Source organism: Podarcis muralis, chromosome 5 (assembly GCF_964188315.1).
Source record: "Podarcis muralis chromosome 5, rPodMur119.hap1.1, whole genome shotgun sequence".
Classification (NCBI taxonomy): Eukaryota; Metazoa; Chordata; class Lepidosauria; order Squamata; family Lacertidae; genus Podarcis; species Podarcis muralis.
In genome coordinates, this window is record NC_135659.1 from 49,099,206 (window position 1) to 49,118,881 (window position 19,676).

Here is a 19,676-nt window from a genome sequence, read left to right on the forward strand (position 1 = left end):
GCAATGGAACACATGTGGTGGATCATTTAGGGGGCTGTTTCATCTGTTTCCCATTACTGTGATCAAGTTGTATATAGTTGTTTTTATGAGAGTGCTAACAGAGTGCCGCTCCAGTCAGTGCTAAGGATATCCTCTAGCTCCCCCTGCAGGTCTAGTGTGGTTTCATGTATTCAGTAAACACTCGAGCAGTGGTTTCCAAACTCCCCTTGTCCCCTTCTATGGACCACTATAAAATTGCTGTGGGTCTTGGTGGACCACTTACTGATGTTTTTGAAGCCCTATACAGTGGTACCTCAGGTTATGAACTTAATTAGTTCTGGAGGCTATTCTTAACCTGAAACCGTTCTTAACCTGAGGCGCGCTTTCGCTAATGGGGTCTCCTGCTGCCGCCTGCGCAAGATTTCCATTCTCATCCTGGGGCAAAGTTTTCAACCCGAGGTACTACTTCCGGGTTAGCAGAGTTTGTAACCTGAAGTGTTTGTAATCTGAAGTGTTTGTAACCCCAGGTACCACTGTATAATATATTTTTTCTGAATTGAAAAACTACAAACATGTTCAAACCCCCCACTCAGCCATGAAGTGCATCGGATGACCTTATGCCAGTCATCATCTCTCAGCCTAGCCTACCTCACAGGGCTGTTGTGAGGTTAAATGGGGTGGGGGATAATCATGCATGCTGCCTTGAGCATCTTGAGGCCTAAATGTGAAAATAAATAAATAAGAATAAGAGGAAGGATGCACAGATGTAAGGCCCTAAATAGAGCCTAATGTCCCACAGTAGTATTGAAAGCTCTAAACACTCCCCCCCCCCTTTTGTCTTGCAGGTGTTCCTTTCCCCAAGAACTTCCAGCAGGTCTGCACCAAGATCCTCACCCGCCTCTTCAGAGTCTTTGTCCATGTCTACATCCACCATTTTGACAGCATCATCAGCATGGGTGCCGAAGCTCACGTCAACACCTGCTACAAGCACTTTTACTACTTTATCAGCGAGTTCAGTTTGGTCGACCAAAGGGAATTAGAGCCTCTGGTAAGAACATAGGTACTGTTATTATGCACCCTGCTTCTGATTGGTAGCGATACCTTTTGGATGAGGGAAGAGCACTGGAGACTTAAAGTGTTCCAAAAACTCTTTAAGTTTGCACTGCGAACTACACGTAAGAGCTCCTTTAGGTGGCCAGGAGGGCTGTCAGCATCTCCAAGCTCTTATGGAGATCACATTCCAAAGGCTTGAAAGAGATTCCCAGCTGTCAGGAGACTGCCCTGTTGTTTTTTTAAACAGAGTTCAGAGCAGAGTGCTGGCCAGGCAACCTTAAGAAGAATGCCATATGTGTATGTGCATCACATCAACTATTTCACACTATAAACACAAATTTTCCACTGTCTAGGAATTATTCTTAGAAGGCTCCATTTAAGAATCAGCTAGGATGGATGAACCGATGACGATGATTAGCGTTTTGAACTGTTTTTAATGGTGTGTTTTAATTGTTGTAACCTACCCTGAGACCTTAGGGTGAGTGTGGGTAATAAATTGTAATAAATAAATGGTATGCACAAGCCCCATGATTGCTACAGCTGAAATTTTGATCTCTCTAAACTTTGGCAATATAATCAAAATTAGTCACTTCTTAACAGATGAGGGAATGGGTACAATGTTTCACATCCATAAGAGCAGCTATAATTCAGCTGACCCTAAAAGGTAATTAGAGATCAGGAAACCGAAGAGGCTGAGAAGAACAAAAAAAAATCGATTCTAATCCACTTCCCTCCTTCCTGCTGCTTCCCTTAAGACATAATAAGAGGAAGTTTCTCCCCAATTGTCCTTGCAAAGTGACAATAACTCCCAGTTAGTGTTGCTTGCTGGCCGTGTTTCCGAGTGTGAATTTATATGCCTCTGACCTTGTACCGTCTTTTCCAACCATATATTCTAGAAAGAATATATGGATTTCTCTTAATTTCTAGTACTGGGATATTATAACATGCACAGCTGATTCCCACTTTCAAAGTGATCCATGTGCAGCAAGCATTGTCTGTCTAACACATTCACTATGAAATTGATAGAATCCTAGAATTGTAGAGCTGGAAGGGACCACAAGAGTCATCTAGTCCAACCCCCTGCAATGCAGGAAGCTTTTGCCCAATGTAGGGCTCAAACCCACAACCCTGAGATTAAGAGTCTCGTGCTCTACCAGCTGAGCTATCTCAGTCGTGTAACACAATCACAAAAGATCATTTCCCCTCTGTCAGGAGTCATGATTATATTATTATGTATGCTAGTGAGCAAGGATACTGAAATGTCCTCAACTAACAAGTAACCATCCAATATGGTATTGACATGAAATGTACCATCATCACTAAGTCAGGAATGTAAACCAGAATAATAAACCATGGTAGTGCAAACCATGGTTTTCCTAACTATGGTTTCAGGTGCTCTCTGAATTGACAAACCTATAGGCATAGCTACATCTCTAAATGATATTGCATCATGGAGACAGAGCTTATGGCCTCTTATGACCTTGAGGAACCATGTGAGCTTATGAATAAGAGGAAGAAAAGTGAATCCTTGTTTTTAGCATCAAACTTCACTTCATTTCACCAAGGCAGATGAAAGATTTCCTTTTTTTGAAATCCAAAATTCTTCCTGGCCCTGGTGGTTGTGGGTGAAATGCTAGGTCAGCATGAAATGGAAGCACCACATCCCAGAGGGTAGGTGAGACTTCAAGAGATTGGAAGGCTTCTGAAATCTGGGCATCAAGTGACTCCATGTCTCTGCAGTCCTTTCCCCTCAATATCTCATGTCATGCATTCTTTAAGGAAAGGGGAAATAACAGATGCAATTCAGCTGATAATAACCTCAAATTATGTCATTATTTCTCCATTTCACAGAAGGGAAAGTAGAGTTGAGATAAAGTGACCTCTTCAAATGTCTGTCTGTCTGTCTGCCTCTCTCTCTCTCTCTCTCTCTCTCTCTCTGTGTGTGTGTGTGTGTGTGTGTGTGTTTGTTTCATGGCTAGATTCTCCCCCATCAATTTACCGGCTTTGGACTACTTTAAATTAAACATTCTGGGCTTCTTTTTCAGAACTGAGCCTCTAGATAATTTCCTTCATTCTACTTGGTTGTATAAAATGAATGGCTTTACTCTCTTGGCCTGAGACTAATTTTAGAGATGTGTCTCCTAAGGAAACAATAATTTGTTTTGCTAGGGTAAAACAGATTTGTTGCAACAAGTAATAACATTGGCAAAGCCTTGGATTATTTCTGGGAAAGACAGGAGCTGCTGTGGGGACCTTCTCAGCATAACGAATGTTGTCTGATGTAGAGATGGGTCACTGTTTGTGTCAGGAAGAAAAATTAAAGGACTTAAACAAGCTGATGTGGAGGTGGTACCCAGAAGGTAGGAGAAAGTGTGAACAAAAGGTGGGGAAATGGGAAATCTGAAGTGTGAAAATAAAGGTAGAAAATGAAGCAGCATCAGAAGCAACTGAATTTTCAGACTGGCTTTCACTATAAGCCAACAACAACAACAACAACAACAACAACAACAACAACAACAACAACAACAACAACATGCTTGAATAATTATTATTGGCTTAAAGTGAAAGCCTGTCTGAAAATTCAGCTGCTTCTGAGCCAGAGTAGAGAGGCATGATTTTCGCACACCCCCTGCCGGGCCTGCGCCCTTAGTTGGGGCCAATGTAGCCAACCCCTTGATATGCCCCTGCTTTCCTCGGCACAAATCTGTTGCTTTTGTTTCGCAGATTATTTAGTCTTTGCCCCCCCCCCCAAAGCTGCATGCGTACACACTCGCTCACACATATTCCTCACTAAAAAATGAGTGGGAGATGAATACTTGCAAATAATATACTTCAACTCATTTTTTTAAGTTTTCAGATATGTGGGTGGAATGACTAGGCTGTGGGGGTGGGAAATATTGTTTTAACAGAGGCGTTAAGAGATCTTGATTGGAAAAGCAGAAACTCTCACTGTGTTCCCCAGGCAGACAGAATCCTGGAATTGATGTTTCTGTTTTTTTGTTATCCTTCAGAACTTGAAGATGGTCATGAATGTTTGGACTGCACAGGCAAATGTTACATAATAGAACATGTTTTCAGTTTTCATTTAGCTTAAAACAAGAATAAGCCCACTAGCTAGAATGGGACTAATACAAACCAAGTGCATTCAAGATGTTAGCGACTTGTCTTTTCCAGCTTTTTGTCCTCAAATCGAAGCCTTCTTCAAAAGAATCTATTTGGCACCAGCTGGCATCACCTCTTCGTATGTGTTTGGCTGTTTCTCCACCCCCTCCTGCTGCCCTTACTAACTCTATTGTGGCAATTCATAGATGGTCTGACGTATTTTCAAAGTGTTGTATCCAACACTACTGTTCCGCTCACGCAGCAGAATTCTGTTTGTGCAATTGAACTTCCCCCTCCTGTCCCCTGCAGCCCTATGCACATGCTCAAAATCTGCACCAGAGAGTTGGGGGACCCGCCGGAGTGGGTCTTGTGGGAGCATGGGGGAAACACTGTTGCACATGTGGACTTCTGCTTGTGCAGTGTAGAATGCAACCCAAAGACTGTGAGGTTCAGATTTGCTCATTCCTACTTCCATCGGCGGACGCGGGTGGCGCTGTGGGTAAAAGCCTCAGCGCCTAGGGCTTGCCGATCGAAAGGTCGGCGGTTCGAATCCCCGCGGCGGGGTGCGCTCCCGTTGCTCGGTCCCAGCGCCTGCCAACCTAGCAGTTCGAAAACACCCCCGGGTGCAAGTAGATAAATAGGGACCGCTTACTAGCGGGAAGGTAAACGGCGTTCCGTGTGCTGCGCTGGCTCGCCAGATGCGGCTTTGTCACGCTGGCCACGTGACCCGGAAGTGTCTCCGGACAGCGCTGGCCCCCGGCCTATAGAGTGAGATGGGCGCACAACCCCAGAGTCTGTCAAGACTGGCCCGTACGGGCAGGGGTACCTTTACCTTTACCTTTTACTTCCATCGGCATTTGGAATGTTTGTGACAACAAAGAAAATGCCAGCTTATGAGCATGGCAGAAAACCCAGGAAACTGGTTTGTCATGACCATGGATGCCCCAGGAACAGGACTGAAACCTGGAGGTCTAAAAAGCTGTTGGCAAAATGGCTTTCAAAGAGCCCCGCGCTGAGATTTGGCTCTGCGAGCCTGTTCCCGACATGAAACAAGCATGCACAGCCAAACTGAGCAGGATTTAACCCCTGCCCATCAGCTGCTGAGCAGGAGTTAAATCCTACTGCTATGGCTGCATGCATGATTTACCAGAAAGGGAAGAGAATCAACTGCTACCAGCCTGCTAGCCACTGAGGTCACCCACCCTTGGAGTGAAATCAGCTGATTGGCAGGTGGGTGTGATTTCTTTAAAAATGACCTTACAAGCCAAATTTGACCACCTGTCAGGCCAAGACTGGCCCACAGGTTGAAGGTTCCTCACTCCTGATTTAGACAAGTGACTGATCACATGCCACAACAATGCATTTATATTGGTGCCTCTATTACTATGGATTTGTGTCTGGTGAATTCACATGAGCAGTTCACCTGGTGATTATCAGATGATAAGCTTTCATTGAGTTGTGTAAGCTTCTCTTTCAATACTGTACTGTTCAAATATCATAAAGAGACTCTCTCCATTGTCATTCACAAATGACATTTCTTCCCATGCTCCTCAGTCCTTTGCACATAAAACACATGGCTATATAAATCCAAACTCAGGAGCTCTTTATATGTAAATGTCACTCACCAGTTCAATCTCTTTTCTTCTTGCCAAGTGATATTTGATAGGATGCTGTTTTTAACTCCCTTTTACACATATTGTGCATATTTCCTTTTGTTACCTATGCTTTCTTCATGGTATTAAAGGAAAACAGCAAAGATGTCGAAATTGGATTCTTTTCAGACCCAACACAACCCTTTGTGGATTATCAGCTTCTGTTGACCCTTTTGGTTATCACCAAGGCAACTCAAAGAGACACTGAAATTCTGTCCTATTTTTTGCTTCCCGTGTCTTGCTTCAGAATCTTATTTCTTTCAAACCTAAACGCTTTAGGCTGTTTTAAGTTGAAATCAATTTAGAAATGTAATAATGTCTACCAAGAAAAAAAACCCCACTGCATTGTCTCAGATTTCTTACAAAACGTTAAGAGTTTATTGTGAAATAAGTGAAGGGGGATTTATTTTATTTTTTATGCAACAGATTAATCCAGAATCTTGAGTCATATATTTCCCCTGGATTAACTGACACATTCAATGAAATATTGCAAACATCCATCAGTTCAAACTAATTTAATTTAATCAGTCTGGAATATTGTGCATTGGTTGAAATCATGAATTTATTTAGGTGGTGAAGGGCAAGTTCCTTTCCCTCCTATGTGCAGTATGGGGATACAAAAGGAACCCTTCTATCAAAGAAACAGTCTGTTGGGGGAAGGGAACCTTTGCACCTAATTCATGCTATATGCTGAAGCAGCATAGGCTGTCCTTAACAGCAGTGTGTTGACTTCCCACCCTGGGACCCTGCAGTTGGCAATAACTTCTGTCCATTTATCTTGAGTATGGTGGTAGAGAATGTGATGGCAGAGCAGTTGCAGCAGTTCTTAAAGGGTACGGACTCTCCGGGTTCAGCGGTGGTTTTGAGACTGAATTAGCTTTGGCTAAGACACCTGGCTTGAGAGCAGTACATGTGAAAAGGATCTAGGAGTCTTGGTTGACCACAAACTTGACATGAGCCAACAGTGTGACGCGGCAGCTAAAAAAGCCAATGCAATTCTGGGCCTCATCAATAGGAGTATAGCATCTAGATCAAGGGAAGTAATAGTGCCACTGTATTCTGCTCTGGTCAGACCTCACCTGGAGTACTGTGTCCAGTTCTGGGCACCACAGTTCAAGAAGGACACTGACAAACTGGAACGTGTCCAGAGGAGGGCAACCAAAATGGTCAAAGGCCTGGAAACGATGCCTTATGAGGAACGGCTAAGGGAGCTGGGCATGTTTAGCCTGGAGAAGAGGAGGTTAAGGGGTGATATGATAGCCATGTTCAAATATATAAAAGGATGTCACATAGAGGAGGGAGAAAGGCTGTTTTCTGCTGCTCCAGAGAAGCGGACACGGAGCAATGGATCCAAACTACAAGAAAGAAGATTCCACCTAAACATTAGGAAGAACTTCCTGACAGTAAGAGCTGTTCGACAGTGGAATTTGCTGCCAAGGAGTGTGGTGGAGTCTCCTTCTTTGGAGGTCTTTAAGCAGAGGCTTGACAACCATATGTCAGGAGTGCTCTGATGGTGTTTCCTGCTTGGCAGGGGGTTGGACTCGATGGCCCTTGTGGTCTCTTCCAACTCTATGATTCTATGATTCTATGATTCTAATGGATCACCTGCATTGAGAAAATGCAAAGCAGGGGTCTGTGAGTCTGCTCTTGCTTCTTATTCTGTTGGCAGCTTTTAATACCGTTGAGCAAGGTATCCTCCTAAGGCGTGCTTTGTGGGTTGAGTATCAGAGGCACTGTTTGATACCAGTTAGAAATCAGAATAATTCAGGGGTATAAAAATGAAATATACATACATACATACATACATACATACATACCGGTACATACTGCACAGGGGACCCTCAGTGGTAGGGTTGGTCATCCACTGATAATGTTTATAGACTGTTCACATTTTGGAATCCCCTCTCCATCAAAACATATTTTGGGAAGAAGGCCTAGCTGTCTGACCAATTAAATATTGTTTCAGTTTGGGGGGGGGGGATATGTTGGGTGTGTGGGTTGGAGTAGGCTCCCGTAGGCAGCAAAGTGTGCCAGCAACCATGCTTTTCAAATGGACCCCTAGAAAGTTGGACTACAAAACAGATTCTTTGTTTGGTTGTAGAAACTTAGCATATTCAGATAAATCTTAAGACTTATTGCCTGGAAGATGGTATAAAACACCTGCCACATTTTTTTTTTTTTTGTCCTATCTGCTATGAAAGCTAAAATTACTGTGTAGAATAATAAAAGGATATAGCTATTACTATGCATTAGTAGGCTATTTTCCACTTTTGTATGCAATGATTAAATACCCTGGATTATAACACGGTAACAGAAAGCCTCTTGATACCGTACCCATTCTGCGTCACTGATGGGATGAGTGGCTAGACCATCCGTAATCACTTTCAAAGGTCCCAACCCTATGAGAGATTCAAGGTCCTTTGTATACCTTGTTGAATCATACGGTTGTTTTCCTAAAGGTTTTGTGGACACAGACTTCTTCTTAAAAAAAAATTACATTTCTTTTCTTTTTCCCCTCACAGAAAGAAATGACAGAAAGGATTTGCCATTAAGATCATTCGGGCATCATTTGAACGGACAAACTGTCCTCATGAGGGCCTCACACGGTGATCTGAACGACTACTGCTGGGAATATGAGGAACTTTGTGTTCCAGGGACTGAAACGTTTGGAAATAGTGGACCCCAGTACGTCCAGTAGACATATGGACCCAATAACATTATGTTCCTGCCTCTTGTACTCTTCCCCAGTGGCTGTAGCTGTGTGTCATTTTGGTTTCATTTTGTCCTCCAGAGACCCACCTCCTCCTAAGTTGTTTCGCACTTTTTTGAAGCGCAAATGGGGAAATAACCTGAGAATTCCTCCGCCGAGACCCGAAGAAAAATGATGAACGTATTCCACATGGAAGACTACGTTCATCCCCTTTAGTCTATCAAAGTGAAGAAGGTTCACAAGCAACATGCCCTGCCTTGTACTGGATTGGGGGGAAATGGTTCACTATCACCCTACCCTCCTCCATTATTATTTTTAATGAGCTACTGATTATTCCTCTCTATATATGCTTTCGTCAGGAGAACCAGAGATGCTAGGAAGATACCAGACCACTGGGAATGCTGGATTGGAAGAACATTTCCCCCCAGTAAGATGTCATTTGTAGAAAATAATATTAGTATTAGAACTGAGTGGAATGAAACAACAATTTGCTTCAGTTTTTCCTCAGCTTACAGAGCATCCACACAACAGCCCACATGCAAATATTTGCAGTCCAGTCAAAAACAGAAGGCAGGAGCACCCAGTAAGGTGCCAGCAGAACACATCTCTTCACGTTGCACAAGTAAATGAGCCACTGTGTGTGCTGAGGGGAAAACACAGGCCCTATGAAGACTGATACCAATCCCAGAAATGGAATCAGTGCCATAAAACAATCAACAGTTGCTAAAAGAATTGAAGTTATGGAGCATGCAGATCTTGTCCTTTTGAGGAACTTTGATGCATTTTGTTTAACTATAGAAAATACAGACGCTTTAGAAGGAGTCAAATTAATGGTTCCTCTAGCCCAAGACTCCCAACCCCGGCTGGTGGTGACTCGACAGCTATTTATGATACTTTAGCTGCAACCCTAAACACACTTTCTAGAAGATAGCCCCCCTTGAACACAGGGGGCATTATTTCTGAATAAGCATGTATAGAGCTGTGCTATTTAACTGGAGGTGCCAAGAATTGAACCTGGGATTTTCCTACATTCAAAATGTGTGGTCTACCACTGAGCCATGAGTCTTCCTTCCCCATAAAACCCAGTGATCATTTCCCCATTGACTGCGACTTTCTTCTTTTGAGAAGGGAGGGAACAATATTTTTTCTTCACTTTTTTCCTTAAGTGACCTGAGCCACTTGCATCGATGAGTTTTATTAGTCAAGATTTTATACTTTCTACAACAATATTTATATCTTGGGTTGTCCTACTTTTTCTGCCAGTGAAGTTTAAATATTAAAATTGCACAGATTTTTTTTTTTAACTGACAGCACTTATTTGTGACATTTAAAATCCTTATGCTATATGCTAAAACCTGTATCTTATTTGTGTCTTCTCCCAATAAGAAAAGAAAGGGATGCAAGGAGATAAAGACCAATGCATACCAGTGCTACCACAATAATTTCTGCTAAGAAAAGAAAAACTAAAGTGTTAGATGTTCTTATTCATAGTTCTTTGGTATTTTCCCTGGCTTTAATTTTTTCAACAGCTTCACCACCCAAAGGTCATTGTCAATTTTTTTGTCGACCGCCATTCCATCCTTCGTTCTTTCATGAGAGTGTTGAGATGCTTAAAAATATTTGTGCTGAAACTGACATAACCCAATCGGCCTAGTGATAATCTGGTTTGAGTTATTTGTTGTGTAACCCTTCAACATGCTTTCGGCAGACATGTTCTGAAGCAATCATAGATCTTCTGTTCCCTAGGGATTCACTGATCCTCGCTACGGATTCTTGATAAGCCACCCAAAATGGCATCATGGGTTTCTCTTGACAATGTCATTTCCCATAGACAGGGATGGTTATTCTTTTTCAGCCTGAAGGTGTTATTGGTATGGTGGCATTACTGGAAATCAGCCACTTCTCCAAGGGCCACAAGACAGTGGAGGGTGTGCCAAACATATCTTACGTGTGTATGCATGTGCCATCACCACATATACAGAACATATTTAGACCACAAAGAAATACACTCACCATGCACTATTCACTTTCTCTCTCAAATGCTGAGAAAGGTATTTCAGTAAGACAGAGCTTACCACCACTACCACCACCAACTGCAGCACTGTGATGAGGAGGGGGACACAATCTTTTTCACTACAGCAAGAAGTGAGATGCTGTCCAACGGTGCCTCTTCCTGACCTTTCAAAGGCACGTCTTCTTCCTCTTGCACGCCTAGTATATGGTTGCTCAGGAAACAGGAAAGACCACTCCTTTGGAAGATACCCACTTGGATGGGGCATTAGTGGGCAATTTGAGGCTGCTTGGCAGGTCTGAGCCAGCCTATAGGCTGTGGACTTGCCACACCTGTTGAAATCTGAGTTGATAAGTGGTTTGTTTCAAACAGGGAAATGGTTAATACAGAGTTTGCTGCAACACATACACAACCCACCAACTCTTCTCCCAATTAACAGATACACTGTACTTATTACAGGAAGAGGACGCGGGTGGCGCTGTGGTCTAACCCACAGAGCCTAGGGCTTACCGATCAGAAGGTAGGCGGTTCGAATCCCCGCAATGGGGTGAGCTCCCATTACTCGGTCCCTGCTCCTGCAAACCTAGCAGTTTGAAAGCACGTCAAAGTGAAGTAGATAAATAGGTACCACATGACCTGGAAGCTGTACGCCGGCTCCCTCGGCCAGTAAAGCAAGATGAGTGCCCCAACGCTAGAGTCGTCCGCGACTGGACCTAACGGTCAGGGGTCCCTTTATTCTTATTACAGGAAGAGAATCACTCTCACTTGCTTGCTCTTTCTCTAGTAAGGTCACAAAAGAAATATGAAATGAAACGAAAAAAGCTCCTCAAAGTAGAAAGCACTCCATGTTGCTTCTCTGACCTTCAGAGAAACAGCTCTGAGCATTCTCAGAACTAGCGCATGCTTCTGACTGTCTGATGCTACTACAGTGGGCAGTTTTTGAAACAGTCCTGACTCTTCCCATACCTGCTATAGTAGCTGTGCTGGACAGGCCTCCTAAGAACAGCTTTCTGGCAGCCCAGTCAGTCATATGGGTTTTTCTGCTTAGAGACACATGGAAGGAACCTCTTTGTCATATTTTTCAAAATCTGTCATACTTTGGGATTAGGATTAGCTGTGAAGAGAGCTGATTGACCAGAGAACAGTAGATGGATAGAAATGTTTGCAGAACTTCTCTGAGCTCAAATAGAATTATAAAATGTGTGTGGCACAATAAATAGTGTGTAGCTTTGAGATTTTGTGGGGGATTTTAAAAAACATTTCTTGTCATTCTTCTTGGGAAGACTATGCCCTAGTGGACTAGCCTCCACTGCTTGTATCTGCCCTGTTGTTTCTTGTGGAATAGTGTGGTTTGATGTGTTTTCCCCAAAACCACATTCAATCCAAGTTATGGAAAAGAATGACCTAACGGCATTTTAAGCCAGCAATGTGTAGACAATAACAGTGTTGTGCGGGTGTGTTTTACAGAACCCTGACTTTAAGCATTAGTGTTTTATGACCTAGTTACAGCAATCCAAAGGTATCACATTGGATGAACTAAACTACTAGACCTGGGTGTTGCTGTAGGAGGACAATTCTGATTCATTATAAACAAGCTAGATTACCTGACTTCCTAGTTTTTCCAGCTCTACCATTCCATAAGTCTGTTTATCAATGTCAGTGGGAGAAAAGCGAAATGCTTTTTTTGAAAACGTATCATACTTTCCCTTGGTACAGACATGTTTCAGCATAATTGGCTCAGTCCTTAACTCAAAATGTGTCATCCTAAATTGCATTGGACGTCTATGGTTATATTGATTGGGAACCATTTTTCCCTCTTCATGTTCTGTGCCTTCCCACTGAGACTTTGTTTATGAGGCTTGGGTGCTGATACGATCATTTTTCTTGCACCATTTATCAGCAACTACAGATAATATAGTGTTATAAATTTCTTTGTGTATCTTGACAGAAGTGCTTTGATGCAAAGGGGAAAGCTGACATGTAGATTTTAAGCAAGGAAGCTTCTATTTGAGCAACTGGAAAAGTTCTGACTTGGTTTGTAGGTCTCCATAAAAATATCACCCACACACCCTGACCACAACTACAATTCCCATTATCTCTGACACTTGGGTATGCTGACTGGGATTGATGGGAGTCAGACCCCCAACAACATTTGGAGGACTACAGGCTCCCTACCCTGCAGCAGGTAGCATGAATAGAAGATAAAAATAATCTGCTTGTAGATTGCTGGATGATTTGAAGTAGATGAGCAAGGGATCTGGACTCCCAGTGGTCTAGTAACAGCAGCAACAAAAGACTCTTTAGCCTGCAGTGTAGGCTGTTAGACTCTCCTATCTATAGCAACTCAGATGTAGGCCATTCCAGTGTTTGTCTCATGAAAGTAATTGGCTCTAGCCTCTACGCTACCATTTTCCAGGTGACCCCACTCCCTATTTTGTGATGGGTGACTCTCCCTTTAGTAGACTTTGCAGTTCTTGGAAAAACCCAAAGTAGATTCCCTAAAGCCTGAAATCTGCCCACGCCTAGCCTATATGTTTCCTTGAGTCTCTCTCATTCTGTGACGCCAGCAGAAATTATTTGGGACTATACATTATATAACCATATACATAACCATATATTTCTACTTTTGTCCCAATAAATTCCTGTGTCTGAGAAATGTTTTTCTGTACCTTGTCTTCTAAAGCTCTGAATGCTTCCTCCTTCTGAATTTTCTTATCTAACTGCATGTCACTCCATTCATAAAGCTAGGTAAGAGTCTGGGAGTGAGCGCATTCTGTTGTTTGCAGGATGTGCTTACACAACAGACCCTGCTTCACATTTCTTTGTGCTTCCACTCCTGCCTCAGCATCATCCACTTCCTGTTTAACTTTCTCCCTTCTGCCTTTAACCAGGTCACTTTAGCAAACTTTGTCCACACCCTTCTTCAAATAAAAAAGGGAAATTGCCACTTTCTCTCTGGTGGAGTCAGTTGGAAATGTTTTAGGAAGAAATGCGCTATTGCAGGTTGGGGAGCTCTAAGCTGAGTGGGGAAAACACTGTTGCACAGGTCAAATCACAGCAGAACACTGCCTTGGAGTGTTTTCTGCTAAACTCTGCATATGAAGCTTTACGCAGCACCTTTCAAAAAACTTTCAGCGTTCATTTATGCTGGCTCCGAATCATGTGTTTCTATTTCTTTGCAATTTCTTGAGCGCTTTCGCCCTCTGGCATCACCACACCTGGATAATACTGTAAATAATAGTGTCAGATTAAGTAGCCAATTTAAAACCTGGGCCACCATATGCAAAGAATGTATGGAACTTAAGTAGCGCTGCTTTGTGCCTGTAGTATTTTGGATACACAATACAACAACTTGAGACTTGCAAAAGGTTCCTTTTAGGCTGCAGGTGACTGGTTGTGGACGGCACTAAGCACTATTTCCATATTACTACTTTTTCTAATGTGTTATATTAAGATTGCAATAAGGAAATGTTTTAACATCAGAACTAGGCTAGATTAATGCTGCAAAATACAAAATCAGTCTAAAGTTTCTTAATACTGTACAGGCATTCTTGGAATCGGCTTTTGAGCACTTGTGTGTACATGTACACACATGCGTCTGATAGTGGCTGTTCATGGCTAAAATGGAGTGGTTACACGGATGGCTTTAGGAAAATACTGCAGACCTTTTCAGAAAGTTTGCCCAGGACCAGTCCATGAGGTAAAGAACAATCAATCCTCAGAGAGGTCTGACTTGCTCTGATCTGGCTGAATAATGGTCACAATCCATAAAACTATGGCTCATTTTTGCCCATGGATGAGATACCTTAGAATGGCCAGGCATCCTCCTGCACAGCTAGGCTGCTTCTACCTCTCCTCCTCACCATTAAGGGATTCCGGAGCAGATTTGTGGGGAGGGGAATGGGGAAAAAAGGAAAATCAAACTCTTGTGCAATTTATGGGTTATAGCCAACTAAGTTCTTTTCAGATTAGACCCATTGAAATCAATGGACCTAAGTGAGTCAATGCCATTTATTTCAATGTGCTTCCTTGAGTAGAGCTAATGTTGGGTGCAACCTTACATCTTTTCTTGGCGTTAGTTGCAATGAAACAAGAGGCACATTCTTGCTTCCTCCTTAGGTAAACACTCACGATGGACTTCAGATTTCCTTCGTAATATGAGGATTTAAGTCAATAGAGCTAGTAAGATCATAGCTGACCAAGGATAATAACACAGGCTTGGATTTCCTCCTCCTTTTTTTGTAAGTTAACCCCCCCACACACATTGATTGGAAAGCCACTTTGGAATTGGTTACTGCCTTCAGCAAAGCCAGCTGTCTTTGTGTCAAATAAAGTAAGAACACATATAGTATCAAGCGATTTATTACACAGGATCTTGACACTAGAGTCACAAGTCTGTCGATTACATTTCTTCCTCTTTAGTTCATAGCAGCTATTTCTGGAAGTGATCTGGTCACATACACCCTGCTGGAAGAGATGCTATCTTTCCTTGGATCGACGGACTTTGGGTCATTTTCCAAGAGTGATACATGTGTATATTTCAGAGAGTGAATTGAAAAAAAGGAATTCTACAGCAGTCAGGGGTTGTGACACAGCACACAAAGTTGAAGACAGCGTACCAGTCTGATTTCGAGTCAAATTAGAGGGAGCTTATTTATAAACCCCTTACTCCTAACTGGAATCAAATTACATCTGGCTAAGTTGGATGGTTATTCCTTTCCCAGGTGCTCTGGGAAAGCTGACATAGTGAGTAAGCACTTGCTCCAGGTCCTTGGGATGTGATGCTTTTCCAGTGAAGATGCCCTTGTATATTATTTCACTACAGTAAGTTCAAAGTTATTGTTATTAGGAGGAGATAAATGAGTGGAATATGCTCTGTGGTTACATGGCTTGCCAAAAGAGAGGAACGGGTTATAACAAGATGAAATGCAGGATTCAAATTTGGAATCTTTGGTGTGGACTGTACTATTAAGGAGAGGGAAACATCTAGTGAATGTGAACTATTAGGCTTTCATACAAGCAGAATGAAGGAAAAGAAATTATTTTAGAAATGATAATTTCCAAACGGATAATTAATGATAATTAGTTGACTAACCTCACTTGTAGATATTGTAAATGATAAATATTGTACATGCAGGAATTGGCAAGTGGATAGCTGATGGTTAAGGATAATACGTTTTTTAAAAAGCACTATTGTAATATAAGGTTAATTGTAAGGGATGGAATGTGAATTAGAAATAACTAGGGCAGCAACAAGAAGAACCTTCGGACACATCAAGAACAGAACATGGGAAACCACTTTTTGGAAAATTTGTTTTAAATTTGTTTTAATGTGGCTGATTTGGTAAAATTTGGAAAAATCAATAAAAATGATTCAGAATTTTTGGTGCCAGGATATCCATTTTGCTTCCTCACATGATCCAGAATGAAGCCTGGGACTAGGTAAGCTGGCTTCAGATCAGGAGAGAATCACAGTCTCCTACAGTAATAAATAACACTGTTAAATCCCAAACAAACAAGAGGTCCTGTTAGGTTTAATATACCATGGGCTTTTTCTTGGTACAACCTCCTAGCCTTGATTGCTTAACTCCACTCAAGCACTTGGCTGGGTTAGTCTGCTATCACTATTACTTAATTGTGGCCAGAAACAAAATGGATCCAACTGTGTCATGGGCATAGCCAGGATTTATGTTGGGGACAGGGACAGAACCTAAAAAAATGTATTTTTATTTATTTCCTTGATGGAGGGCAGCTGCCCCCTGTCCCCACCTGGCTATGCTCATACAGTGGTACCTCAGGTTAAGTACTTAATTCGTTCCGGAGGTCTGTTCTTAACCTGAAACTGTTCTTAACCTGAAGCACTACTTTAGCTAATGGGGCCTCCTGCTGCCGCTGTGCCGCCGGAGCACAATTTCTGTTCTCATCCTGAAGCAAAGTTCTTAACCTGAAGCACTATTTCTGGGTTAGCAGAGTCTGTAACCTGAAGCGTATGTAACCTGAAGCATATGTAACCGGAGGTACCATTGTATTTTGATGTCGTACTGATTTGTTGCCTTTTCTTGGACAACATTTAGATGCACACAGGTTGCCCTCTAGGCATCAAGGTAAAAGTCAGTCGACTTGCACTTAGAGGTACAGGTAAGGAAGGAGGGGAAGTTAACAGTCTCAAGGTCTCCCCTGCTGGAAGTCAAGTGAATTTCAACTATCCTTGAGTAAAGCATGGCAAACTGTAGCATCAGAGTCTCGCTTTGAAAGAAAGTACAATAACGTACCCACTCAAGTAAAGTCCTTCCAATAACAAAAACTTGCAGTGTATATTTCACTGTTTATTCAGATCAAGGCTTAACCTGTTAGCATCCTGACACCCCCCCCCCTTAAGTTGCAATAGCACAGAGTGTTACATTACATTATATCCCACTCTGCTAGTTGTTAGTCTTGCCCATTGGAAAACAAAAAATGCTTATATGGAGACTTGGTTGAAGACAAAATTTCCTGAGGACAAAAACCAACAGTGAAAACTTCCATTTGCATGACAGGCTGGTAGGCAGCTGAAATCCTGGAGCCCCTTGCTGATTTTGTTCTTCTTCCTGGCTTGCAAATCTCTAAGAAATCAATGTGTTATGCAATGTATCAACCTTGATTAAGTGAATCAAGAAGAGAAGAGAAAGTAAGCAGGGAGGTGAAGAAATTTTCAAAATGCAAGCTGTCAGCAATATGAAAACTAAACATTGCTGAGGGGCATAAATATAGCACATATTGCTTTTTGGAGGGGAAAAAAGTAGCATGAGCATGGTATGATAAATTTTCAAGGGTTAGGTTGTGGGTGTAAAAGTTTGTGGTCTTGACTCATAACTAGAATGGATGTCATTTCACATCTAGGATAATCACATTTTCAAAGGTAAGATCATAGAACTTGAAATATACTCTGAGTCCTGTAGTGCTTTCATGCTCTTTATTGCAGCATGTAAAACAGTGATTGAATTGCCCCCCAAACCTCAGGCTTTTATATACATTATTTACAGAATGAGTCCTGATTGGCTGATTCTGCTTCCCTCTTGGAGCCTGATTGGTCTTTTCCTGCAGGCCAATCAGTTGTTGCATTCTAGGATCCTACCAGTCTAATAGGCTGATTGGCTTCCTCCTGGAACCTGATTCATATTTTCCTGCAAGCCAATCCCTTGTTGCATTCTAGGATCCTATTTGCCTATTATTCTAGGAACCAAGCTTAGTACATAACAGAACTGTAGAGTTGGAAGATACGACAAGGGGCAGAGAGTTCAACTCTGGCCTGCAATGCAATACCTCATGGTCCCAACTTTTGCCTTGCTCTGTTCCCTTACTCTTTGCAATGGATTTACCTTAATTAAGCTCATGGCTTGCTCAAGAGACAATTCATAGACCATTTTCCCTGGCCTTCTTAGCCCCACCCTTGATGCTCAAGTCCCCCGATTTAGGCGGTTTCTGGATTCTTCTGCACGGGTGTGATTTTTTGTCATGATAATTAAGCATAGCCTTTGAACTAATTTTTAGCTCTCCCATGACTTCACAGGCCAGAGCTTAAGCAGCAAGCGGGGATCCAAATTTGGGTGCGTGGGATCAGTGTTTATGTATACTGTAACATCTTTTTGGACTATGAGTAACCAACGGCCGAAGCCGTGTTTCTGGCATCCCCGCTGCCATGGAGAGCTCGCCTGCTCTCCCAACGCAACACAACCTTCCTATTGCGTATGCCATCCGGAATCGAAAAAGAGAGAGAGAGAAAACACCCCACACAATAAAAGAGGGAGCCAGCCCGTTTCAGAGTGTTTTGCGCATGTGCACAGACTTCTCCCCACGCGGCCTGCCCTTTTGCGCGTGCGCCGTTTCCTCCCGCGACCGGCAGAGCATTCCTTGGGCATGCGCTGGCCCGGCCTTTTAAAGTCTTTAACCCTTGAGGGGCGGCAGCTGGCCGGCGAGCTTCCCCGCGCTCCCTCGCTCGTCCTTCCTCCCCGTGGCTAAGCGGGAGCCCCGTCCGACGGGGCGGGAGAGGGCCGCGGCGTGGCAACCGCGGAGGCGGGCGGAGCGGGGAAGCGCTCGCTTCGGAGGAGCGGCCGGCGGAGGGAAGCCTGCTGGGGAGAAGCCCTGTCCCTCGGGGGGCCTCCCAGCTTCTTCGGAGCCCGAAGGGATGGGTGAGTTATGAGCTATTGGTGGAGGAAAGGAACTCTTCACATGCTCAGAGGCGTTCTGCAGTGATGCTCCCGTGTCTTGGGGATTTCACCTGAGCTCTGCCAGAAAGTACTTTCCGCACCTCCCCGGGGATGAGCGTGGGAAACAGGGTGGGCGCAGGGATAGGGACCGTCCATAGAACAGAGAATTGTTTTCTTTCTTCCTTCCTTCCAGGAATGGGGAAAGTGGGAAGGGAGGAGTCCTCCCTAATGAGGCGATACGTAAAGTGGCACAACAAATAGGAGGAGTAATTGGATAGAGTAGAGGTGCTCCTTTCCCCTCCTACTTCTCACCATGTTGGTTTTGTGGTTAGCAGTGCACTCTGCACGTCCCCAGTTTCCTTTTGCAGTGGTAGAATGTGTGACTTCCCTATATGAGTTGTAAGTTAATGCAGGAGCTGGAAGGTCTTTCGAACTCGAGGCATCAGGAAGACAAGTCATTTACAACTTCTCAAACTCACAATGAGATTTGAGGTTTGGTTTTGTAGGCGGCTGTTACTGTGCCTGCGCTAAGCTGAATAATACTAGATAAGGTACAAGGAGATAAAAGAGTATCTATTTAGTGGACTAACACATATTTGAGGTTTTTACAGAAACTCTTTTCTAGCCCGCAGAGTCTGCTTTGTAGTGCTTTTCTGGGAGTACAGGCATTTGTCAGGGGTTGTATGTAAGCTTTGTTGCAGCCTAGGGTTGTTGCAGCCTAGGAGCAGTAGCCCTGCTAGAGAGCTGAAGCATCCTGCACACAGGTATTGGGAGCACTAAGTCATGGTTCCTTTGCCCTCAAAGTTTAGAATGTAAGAATTGCCTCACTGGGTTACATCATGGTCCCTCTAGTTCTGCAATCTGTTGCTTCTGAAATCTTGCCAGGAAAATGTGAAAGTAAGTGTTGGCCTTCCCTGTATATTGCTACAGCTAGCAGCTGTAGATGTGTCCTCTCCTTAGGACAGTGATAGGGAACCTGCAGT

At 43.1% G+C, this 19,676-nt stretch overlaps 2 protein-coding genes across 6 annotated transcripts in view; both read left to right on the forward strand.

The window, feature by feature from the left end:
• The window catches only part of MOB3C (MOB kinase activator 3C), a 33,525-nt gene extending 23,725 nt beyond the window's left edge, over nucleotides 1–9,800 (forward strand). For all 4 annotated transcript variants that reach the window (XM_028733581.2, XM_028733580.2, XM_077928765.1 and 1 more), the window contains exons 3-4: nucleotides 825–1,027; nucleotides 8,309–9,800. In XM_028733581.2, coding sequence (XP_028589414.1) covers nucleotides 825–1,027; nucleotides 8,309–8,338 — 233 coding nt within the window. In that variant the 3' untranslated portion in view covers nucleotides 8,339–9,800. The remainder of the gene's footprint in view (nucleotides 1–824; nucleotides 1,028–8,308) is intronic.
• An 8,582-nt stretch (nucleotides 9,801–18,382) lies between these two features.
• The window catches only part of MKNK1 (MAPK interacting serine/threonine kinase 1), a 38,650-nt gene continuing 37,356 nt past the window's right edge, over nucleotides 18,383–19,676 (forward strand). The window contains exon 1 of one of the 2 annotated variants that reach the window (XM_028733583.2): nucleotides 18,383–18,675. In XM_028733583.2, the coding sequence (XP_028589416.1) occupies nucleotides 18,672–18,675 (4 nt within the window). In that variant the 5' untranslated portion in view covers nucleotides 18,383–18,671. The remainder of the gene's footprint in view (nucleotides 18,676–19,676) is intronic. The other variant, XM_028733585.2, reaches the window with a different exon arrangement.